Source organism: Glandiceps talaboti, chromosome 9 (genome assembly GCF_964340395.1).
Source record: "Glandiceps talaboti chromosome 9, keGlaTala1.1, whole genome shotgun sequence".
In the NCBI taxonomy this organism is placed as follows: Eukaryota; Metazoa; Hemichordata; class Enteropneusta; family Spengelidae; genus Glandiceps; species Glandiceps talaboti.
Window position 1 is genome coordinate 20,526,225 of NC_135557.1, and position 10,683 is coordinate 20,536,907.

At 36.7% G+C, this 10,683-nt stretch overlaps 1 protein-coding gene across 1 annotated transcript in view; it reads right to left on the reverse strand.

Moving 5' to 3' along the window:
- Positions 1-9,602, reverse strand: part of LOC144439941 (obscurin-like) — a 34,415-nt gene extending 24,813 nt beyond the window's left edge. Inside the window, exons 1-9 of the mRNA XM_078129174.1 lie at positions 9,572-9,602; positions 5,518-5,835; positions 4,674-4,991; positions 3,831-4,142; positions 3,165-3,476; positions 2,092-2,403; positions 1,308-1,619; positions 580-891; positions 8-319 (exon numbers count right to left, since the gene is read on the reverse strand). Coding sequence (XP_077985300.1) covers positions 8-319; positions 580-891; positions 1,308-1,619; positions 2,092-2,403; positions 3,165-3,476; positions 3,831-4,142; positions 4,674-4,991; positions 5,518-5,835; positions 9,572-9,602 — 2,539 coding nt within the window. The remainder of the gene's footprint in view (positions 1-7; positions 320-579; positions 892-1,307; positions 1,620-2,091; positions 2,404-3,164; positions 3,477-3,830; positions 4,143-4,673; positions 4,992-5,517; positions 5,836-9,571) is intronic.
- Positions 9,603-10,683: the final 1,081 nt, after the last annotated feature.

Below are 10,683 nucleotides of genomic sequence, written 5' to 3' on the forward strand. Positions count from 1 at the left end.
TACGTACCATACACGATAAGTGTAACCGTTTCTGTAGATATAGCCGTATCACCATTATCAGCACTAGATACATAACACTCGTATTCTCCACCGTCATCCAAATTCACATCCTCTATTTGCAGGTAATAATCTTCATCTGTGTTACTGATAATACTTAAACGTGAATCTGATGTTGTAATCGCCGAATCTTCACTGATAATACTTCCATCTTTCTTCCATGAGACAATGCCGTGTTTATTGCTGATAGAGCAGATCAGAGTTGTCGTGTCGCCTTCGACAACGGTGGAGTTAGAAGGTTCAGCTGTAAAGCTCTGTAGATCTGTAGAAATGAGATAGACAATAAACATTTAAGAGTAAAGCAGGATGTTCTTTGTGTGCAAACAAGTTCTCTGGTAGACCTAGAGCTATAGCAAATGTTTGTCCAGAACAAAAGAATGTTCTTATGCAATCTGCTATGATTCAAATGATTAAGTGAAAAGCTGTGATTCAACTCCTGGCTGTTTCCGTGTGGTGATCTATTCTTAGCAATGGTGAAGAACTAATTTGATTGATGGATGATTTCATGTCATACTTTCTCACCTTCAATCGTAAGAGTAACTTCAACCGGTCCCAGTTGACTATTCACATCTGTAGCAGTGACTCTACAAGCATAGAGACCTGAATCGTCAACACTGGCAGGTCGTATTTGTAAATTGTACTCGCCGTCTGGTGTCGTACCATTAATACCGAATCTACTGTCTGATATAGTTATGGTACTATCGCTACTAATATCTTCGCCATCTTTGGACCAAATCACTGTGCCATCTTTGTTATCTATTGCACACTCCAACAGCACTGTAGAATCGATAACCTTTTCCAGGTCACTTGGTGTAACTCTAAAACTCTGGATTTCTGCATTAATGAATGAATAAAATGGAAAAATGGAAGTCAAATTACAGTCGGGATGGATGGAGTTATCTTTTGTCACGTGGTCACATTATGAACTTTGTAGGTCAGCACTGGCAATACCCTAGGTAACAGTAACGATGGGAACATTATAAGAGTTGACAAATTATGAGATGACTTCACGGCATGTCAGGCAAGATAAACATTATGACGTCATAAGCAAGCAACAAGTAGGGGTGGTGGTGGTGGTGGTGGTGGCGTTGAAAGCAACAACATTTATAGAATAACATTTTTTATAGCAAATAATAGTGAATAACAATGTAGTTCAAACCAAATCAAGACGGAGTGTTCTATGACAAGAGCTTGTCAGCAGCAAATTCTATACCCAACGTGTCTGTCAGGAGACTCGCTTGATATCTCACCTTTGACTGTTAGTGTAGCTATGTCTGTAGATGTAGCCGTATCACCATTATCAGCACTAGATACATAACACTCGTATTCTCCACCGTCATCCAAATTCACATCCTCTATTTGCAGGTAATAATCTTCATCTGTGCTACTGATGATACTAAAACGTGGATCTGATGTTGTAATTGTCGAATCTTCACTGATAATACTTCCATTTTTCTTCCATGAGACAATGCCGTGTTTATTGGTGATAGAACAGACCAGAGCTACTGTGTCGCCTGCAAGTGCCGAGGTGTCTGAAGGTTCAGCAGTGAAGGTCTGTCGATCTGTAATAATATATAGAAAAACGTGAATGGACGATTGCAAAGTATCTATAGATGGTGGCATGAATAGAATTGACAATTAGTGGGAAAAGATATTTTAATGTTTAAAGCTCTAAGAAGGGCTTTAGCTATGTCTATGTTTTCTATCATAACATCAATAACAACAGTTGTGATACCTTTAATTCATAATCGTACTCCAACATTCTAAATGACTTGGTAATGACAATTAAAGGAACAAGGCACCTTTAAGCCATGTGTTATATTAAAGTTTCCGAATTTCAGCAATAAACCATGATTTCACTTAGATACTCAATCATGGGTCGCCATCCTGTCGTGATTTTTCCTGAGAGTTTCAATGTTTTTATTATTCCTTGATATTTAAGAAATATAGGGTGGGTCTGGTCATAAGCAACACTGAATTAACTAGGGCCATCTAAATTCCAATTTATAACACACCATCAAATTCTTATCTCACCTTCAATTGTAACTGTAGCTTCAACGGGTCCAAGTTGACTATTAGCATCTGTAGCAGTGACTCTACAAGCATAGACACCTGAATCAGAAATACTGGCAGGTCTTATGCGTAGATTGTACTCGCCGTCAGCTGCTGTACCACGTATTCTTAGTCGGCTATTACTAACAGTAATTGAAGTATCACTGCTAATATCTTCGCCATCTTTGGACCAAATCAGTGTTCCATCTTTGTTATCGACTGCACATTCTAATAGTGCTGTTAAACCGACAATCAGTGCCGTATCACTTGGTGTAACTCTAAAACTCTGGATTCCTGCATTAATGAATGGATAAAATGGAAGAATGGAAGTCAAATTACAGTCGAGATAGGTGGAGTTATCTGTTGTCACGTGATCACATCATCAACTCTGTTGGTGAAAAGTAACAATGGGAACACTATATACAACGGGTTGTGGGTTATGTGCAATGGCTCTGTTTGATATAAACATACATAAATCAAAGAGAAACTAAACATTCTACACTTCAAGATAGCAATTTCACAACTTACTGCTATACTTAGTCTGCATGAAGTAAGCCATTTAAGCATAGTGCAACTAGACGCAGACATATTGGTGCCAATGTTTTGACGTCATTTTTTGATGTTTGCATGGTGGCACTTTAGGTCACATCATTTAGACAAAATGTAGCAAGAAACTATTCATTCAATCTTGCTATCTTAAAATGCACTATGTACAGTTTCTGTGTGGGTGTATCAAACAGAGCCAGTGAATAGTAAGCAGTGAATAGTAAGTAGTGACAAGTAGCCTTCCACGTACTGTATATGATGACTACCACCTCTACACATAGAATACAATGTAGCTCAAATCAAACAGAATGTTAATAATAGTGTGATGATGTAAGGAGAATAACATAATGACATCATTCGTGATATAAAATACCATCATTCACATTAACTACACAAAATGAAATGTATCAAAAATCAAAGCACTGTGTAATAAAACTGACACCGGACTATTTAAATGTGATTATTGAAATTATTGAGATTTAGTAGCAAATGCATTCGTGTTATCTTACCTCTCACTGTCAGTGTAGCTATGTCTGTAGATGTAGCTGTATCACCATTATCAGCACTAGATACATAACACTCGTATTCCCCACCGTCATCCAAATTCACATCCTCTATTTGCAGGTAATAATCTTCATCTGTGTTACTGATGATACTAAAACGTGAATCTGATGTTGTAATTGTCGAATCTTCACTGATAATACTTCCATCTTTCTTCCATGAGACAATGCCATGTTTATTGCTGATAGAACAGATCAGAGTTACCGTATCGCCTATGAGTGCCGAGGTGTCTGAAGGTTCATCAGTGAAGATTTGCCTTTCTGTGGTGTTTAGAGAAACGTATGAACGGAAGAATGTTAATGGTAGTGGTATGGCAAAGCGTTGGTGATTTGGTGAGGAAACAAAACTTATTAAACTCTATAAAGTTCAAACTGCAATTTGAACACGTCGCATTTCTGTATATATCTACACGTATTTCATGTTCCTTGTTGTGTCGAATTATTGACAAATACTGTGGCTTGAATCATTCCTGTCAGCCTCTGCATAATCATGTTATCTTTTACATATGATGTGATGTTTCGAACGGCAGAAAACTAGAATAATTTTGTTGAAATTTCTGTGATATTTTGCAACCATTATCTGGATGAATGAAACACTACAACTTATTATCTCACCTTCAATTGTAAGTGTAGCTTCTACAGGTCCTATTTCACTGTTTATATCTGTAGCAGTGACTCTACAAGCATAAACACCCGAGTCATCGAGACTAGCTGGTCTTATTCGTAGATTATACTGGCCGTTTGAGTTACTACCACGTATACGGAGTCTGCTATTACTAACTATTATGGAGCTATCACTACTTATATCTTCGCCATCTTTGGACCAAATCAGTGTGCCATCTTTATTATCGACGGTACATTCTAAAAACACCGTTGACCCGATAATACTTGATACGTCACTTGGTGTCACGCTGAGACTCTGGGGTTCTATTCGGGAGAAAATTGATGTAAGAGGAAATTAAGTTTACACTCAGTTGATGGCTGAGGTAGCAATCAGTTAAACTGTCTACGTCGCGGATCTGTAATTCCATTTTTACTCTTTGTTCTGAAGCGTAACACAGATCTGTTACGTACACGGATTAACCTTCGATAAATATGAGGAGAGTTGATGAGGGCGACATATGAAATTCGGAAGCGGTCATTCCCCTCCCCCTCCACCTGTAATTACTGCAGGCTCCCTTGTAAGAGATATAGATAACTGCTGCATTGCCAGTATAATCATTAAGATTTATAAATACAGGATTTAATGAGATGTAATGTTGTAACACTAAAGCAGTCAGAATAAGTAAAGAATCAACTAGCTTTCGACCTCTGTAGGTTGGTCGAATATCCTTAGAATGAGATATTTCCTATATATCGGATTTTAATAAAAGTATATTTTTGCCAGATTTGGACTTGATTTATTCTTCATACTCAATATAATTTACACAAAAGAATAAAGAAAATATTTTTTCTTACCTAGTACCGTGAGTGTGGCGGTAGCAGGACCTATGGCATCGCTGCCCCCCGAAGCTGTAGCTCTACAGGCATATTCCCCGTCATCACCAATCTCAGTTGGACGAATTCTTAAATTGTATTCACCATTATTAGCAGTGCCTCGAATTCGAAGTCGACTGTTATCAGCTGTGATCGTTCTATCACTACTGAGGTCTTCGCCATCTTTAGACCAAATGATTGTCCCTACTTTGTCATTAACTTGGCACTCGAAGAGAGCAGTCGTACCAACTAATAGTGTAATATCACTTGGAGTTGTTTCAAAGCTTTGGAAAACTGGATCTAGTTAGCAAGAAGATTCACAATTGTAAATTATATTTAAAATGATGAGGTTACAATGTGCCACTTCTGTACTGATTACAACCCTTAACACTGAAGTAAAGCACTTTCTGTATGTCACACGTCAAGTGTACAGCTTATGCTACATATTAATTACACTGAGAGACAACACATACTGGGTTGATGACCAAAGTAATCAAACTGGGCATATTTGTACACTTGATACGCATGCTATAAACAATCCATCTCCATCTACCATGCAAGGATACACAATGAAATGAAGTAAAGAAATGTTACAATCTACGGTGGCCCATAAGTATCATTGCTAACTTTAAAAGAACGACTTAAAGCATAAATTGTCAACAGCAACTTTTCTTCGACATTTTTATCTTAGCATTGACACTTCTGGGCCACCATACAAATCAGACTTGGTAAAGGCATATAAATATATTTCGCGAGTGATTGAAATTTTTAAAGGGTAAAACTGAATTCAGCTGATCCAGTAAATATGTTGAATGGCAATACTTACCTACAACTGTTAATTCAACAGACTGTGATACTAGCGAACTATCGCCTCCACCTTGTGTGACTGTACATATGTAAGTAGCTGCATCATCAAATGTGACGTCACTGATTTGTAAATGATAATCTACTCCTGATTCAGGTGTTTCAATTGTATAACGAGCGTCAGCGGTACTCATCAAGGTGTCAAAGTTCAAAGGTTGACCGTCTTTCAGCCATGTTACAAAACCTTTCTTATCTAAAACTGAACATTCTAGTAATGCAGTGTCACCAACTATGACTGTTGTGTCACTTGGTTCCGTCTGGAAACGTTGAGCACCATGTACTGCAGAATCGAAAAATATGAATAAGACATTAAAATCAATTCAACGTAGAGGGCGTTGTTGAAATATGGATTAGACAGTAACGTTGGTGAAATACGGACTACAGTTCAGATGGATTGTACTATAGATTTAAAGTGAACTGCGCCTCGGAAATAAATTGTTTCAACTTGTGGTATTACTTTGTTAAAAAAGACAAATTCGACCTAATCACAGTTGAAATTAAAAAGAAAAAACCCCGGTCAACGTAAATATTTTTGAATAGGTCAAAATATCATCCAAATTAAGCCATAAGCAAACTATTAATATTACTTAATACTAGCATAGGGTGTCTGTAACTTACCGATGGAACACAAGCAGAACGTTACGTAAAACCAATATAGATTGTTTGTTCTCATCGTCAGCAAGTCTGTAATAGATTTAGAATAAATAAATATAAAGCATTCATTGATATAAAGGTGAATAAAAAAGAACAAACGAGAGAGAGAGAGAGAGAGAGAGAGAGAGAGAGAGAGAGAGAGAGAGAGAGAGAGAGAGAGAGAGAGAGAGAGAGAGATGTAAAAGGTATTCACAAAATATCCAGTCGAAAGTAGGTCACAATGCCAATATGAAAAATAAGGTGAGCTCACATACCTAAAAATGGGGCGAGTTTATTGTGTCCCAAAACACTTCTCTAGTAGATGATGTGTATCAAGAGTTGATTGTTATATAATATAGAATTATTCCATGCATTGATGGGAATACAAATAAAGAATTATTACTACCAAACTAGAGAGACTTTAGAGTTTCAATGAGGCATCACGATATTTTCACGTCTCATACAGTGTTTTTGTTCAGAATAAAATGATACACTTTAACGCACTGTGAGCAAAAATAAACACAGCTGACGTATGACACAATGACGATTCAAATATACAACGATTTGATATGTGGACAGATTGAGATCAAATATATCAAATGTAACATTTTATGAACATGCGCACTGTCAGTATGTTTGTATAATATGTAAACAAAATCGTACCACCTAATTGAAACTTTACAGTCTCTAGTTTGGTAGTAAATGGAAAAAAACCGACAGAATATGTTAGCTCTTTGTATATGTACAAACGTGGGAGTACGTTTTTCTGTTTGTGAGGGTTTCCATCACATTTCATTTATTTAATTACTATTACACAGTGATCCAAAATGTAGTGCAATCATAGCCGGATCAGCGAAGGTGTTGAACAAACTGAATGTGTGAAAGGGTTATATGATTGTAAATTCATGTGTGAAAATACTTGTCAGTTATCACTAGTGTCAACCCGTTGTGATTATATTAATGGCGTTATTTCGAACGGCTGTTTTTATATGTGAGTTTTCATATCTGAGAAAGCGATATGTCGTCGTGTATTGGGAATCATATTTCAAGGACTGAGTTGAAATTAAGCATATCTTCGAACCCTTAATGAACGCACAGTTTATTTTATTTCTAAAAACTGTTATATATTATATTATATTCGCCGACATGATCACATACACCTTTGTTGTGTAATGTCAAAACCCAATACTACAATGTATACCTGTTCATAATTGAATCATGACGGCTACTGTCTAAATATGGTATTGCATAGTAATAGTAAGTTGTCCGTGCAACTCCATGCAATGTCAGTTATTTGTACATGTTTTTCCTGAGGAATAGGGGACATTGATTCAATTCAGACAATCCCCTACTCAGACGATGCTATTATAAACAAAGTGCTTCGAAGAATAAAAAGATCTAATTTTTGACATTTTATAGTTACGTAAATTGACTATTATAGACTCTGGTTTGACAACGCGAGATGGAAACCTTACGGCGATAGACAGTGATTACGTTATGCTAACAATATCAGCCACATTCACAGTACGATGTTAATAAACGGCTACTACGTCTCTCTGTATGTCTCTCATTATGTGCCTGACTGTCTGTCTGTCTGTCTGTCTGTCTGTCTGTCTGTCTGTCTGTCTGTCTGTCTCTCTGTCTCTGTCTCTGTCTCTGTCTCTGTCTGTCTGTCTGTCTCTCTCTCTCTCTCTCTCTCTCTCTCTCTCTCTCTCTCTCTCTCTCTCTCTCTCTCTCTCTCTCTCTCACCTCTTATGTTACCACATGTTGATTCTGAACGCTGACTCTGCTATGCCCGAATGTTTAGATCGATAGTAGAAGTGTCATTTTTAGTTCTAGTGATATGTAATATAATAGTTCTACTTCAGGAACTGATTACTTAAGTGTTTATTCAAGGCCATTTCTGACATGTTTGTGGGTGTAGCGCTAATTATGTGTTGAAGCAAGTTGTTCCAAATGTATGTACGTTTGTTTGTTTGCTTGCTTGCCCATCTGTCTGTCCATCCATCCATCCGCCCACCCTACCTCCTATCCACCCCTCTCTCGTCGCCTCCTCTCGCCATATATGTCTCTGTCTCTGTCTAGATCTCTGTCTCTGTCTCTGTTCTTCTTTCTATCTGAATTGCTTTAGTGTTATAAACTTTACAATTAATATTCTTTTAAATTATTAACAATATCAATTCAATTCTGTAGATGTTGAATAATTGTTAGTTTGTTCGGCTTCATAACTAATCACACCAACACGTGACCACAGAGAAAGTTGAAATGGACGTACCAGTTCCCAATGAATCATTGAACATGATCCTTACAATTGTTCGTTATTCAGTACAGGCTAAATCGTTTATTTGCCGATGACTATATACGTAACTATACCCTGTGGCAGTATACATACCAAAGAGTAACACTCGTCTATGGCTACATTGCATGTTCTACAGTGGATTAAGACTAGGGTGTACTTGTACATTATAACAATACATCTATTGTTACTAGTATGTAAACGTGACTCAGCTCACCTATTATTTTCTTTTACATTTAGACTAGACGTATAAATTCTAACTAAACAGAAATTCTAAAAATTTGAAAACCACTTCTTGTTCAAATGAAATTTAATTTTTTTTTTCCGAAATGTAATCTTGAAATCAATAGTTAATAGATATATTTCGTTTTAATGTGTGGGTTTCTTCGTTATTCCACGATGACCATAATATCTATAAATGATGGTTCCTCTGAGAAAAATGAGCGTGGCGGGGGTTTGGATGGGGTCCCTTTTTTCATTTTGAATGTAACAAATTACTTCCCCACTTAACCGTTTGGTAACTCCATATTTATTTCATCAGTAGTTAGCAACGTTCACGTAATATTACATGTTTATATAGTTTGACTATTCTGTTATGGTCCCTAAGAGTACAGTGTATATTATATCGGATCCTTGTGCCAATTTATAGGTCTTTACCAGTACAGCACTTTGATCACGACATTGAGTGTGGATGGTGATTTCTTAACGTGTACCGTTATGTACCATTATACAGTTTCAGTGCACTCGTTATGCATCACCACTCTGCAGTTTTATTCTCTACGATTGCTACAGTATATACGTCAGGAGATCCAAAACACCTGTACAGTCACTGTGTGAGCAATTGGTGTCTTTGTTAACCAATGGATTCTTAATCTACTGAACTAGGACTTGTGGCACTCATTTCAAACATATAAAAATCGGTCACGTCTACATTACATGGTCACAAGGTTGAATCGTATATACTTTATATATCTCGATATTTGACACTTAAATTACGGTTCTCTATTTCAGTTCATAGCTAGGTTTATTTAACCACAGCCCCTGCACGTGTACGGCGGTCTATGATATGACTGACAGACACCCTCACTTTGACCTCCACCTTCTATTATTTTAGTCATATTGACGTAAACCAGACAAACATTGTCTTTGTAGCAAACTTGGATATTGTGGCAATGAAAGGAAAAAGTGTTTTGGATCAATGATGCATTAGGGGTGAATGATCTCCGTAGCTTTGTAGATCAGAAATGCAGTGATGTCTAGTGCAGTTTGAAGTAAATATACTTTCTTCACTAATCAAATTTCCACTGTTTGTACAATTCATGATGTATGTTGTTTCAGGTGTTGAAATACGTCATAAATATTTAATATAATACTATTTCTAAGGTTACGTTTAAGAGATAATATTGCTCAAGGCTCAATTCGGATATGGATTAACATTTAGGTTTAAAATACAAATGTAGGTGTGAAATATGGTTATACGGCAGAACTATATAAAAAAAGGTTTGCCCAGACCAAATGAATGATCCAATGTTATCCTTATTAAGATAGTACTAATGTGAAGACTTGGGATTGAAGTATTTCCCTTTTAAATAAAACTACTGTATCCCTGTAAGAGTCATTCATTGACGTTTTTCAAATATGGTTTATCAAGAAAGACATACTAAACGATTCAATATGTCAGACCTATTTATATTTTAACTTGACACAACAAGATCAAGTGTTTAAAGTAAATACAATGACATGCTGTGTAAGACTAGTAGCGTCACAAGTTAACTTACCTTATATTAGACCGATATCATCTTCTTATAGTCACCGTGGAAACAAACACACTCAGTATCTTCATCAATGTGGTTGTGAGTCATAAATCACACTGCTGTCAGTCGTGTAATTGTACATAGTTCCTCTCTTAACAACGCTGTCATTGCCTACTATAGCGGCACATAATATATCACCGAGTCAGTGTCTTGCTCCTAATGGTATCACGCATGCGTTTTCAACCTTTCAAGCTACCAAGAAAGTTCTTCTTGTATTTAGCAAAATGATTGGTTCTTTCAAAGTTATTGTTTTACTTAAGGGCCTTGCATAGCCAATGGGATTTGTCGTTTTGTAGGTTAATAGTTTGTTGATTGTTGCCATCGACAACGAAGAGCTATTGTATAGAATATATTAAGTATGTGTCTATTGAATTGCTATGAAAGG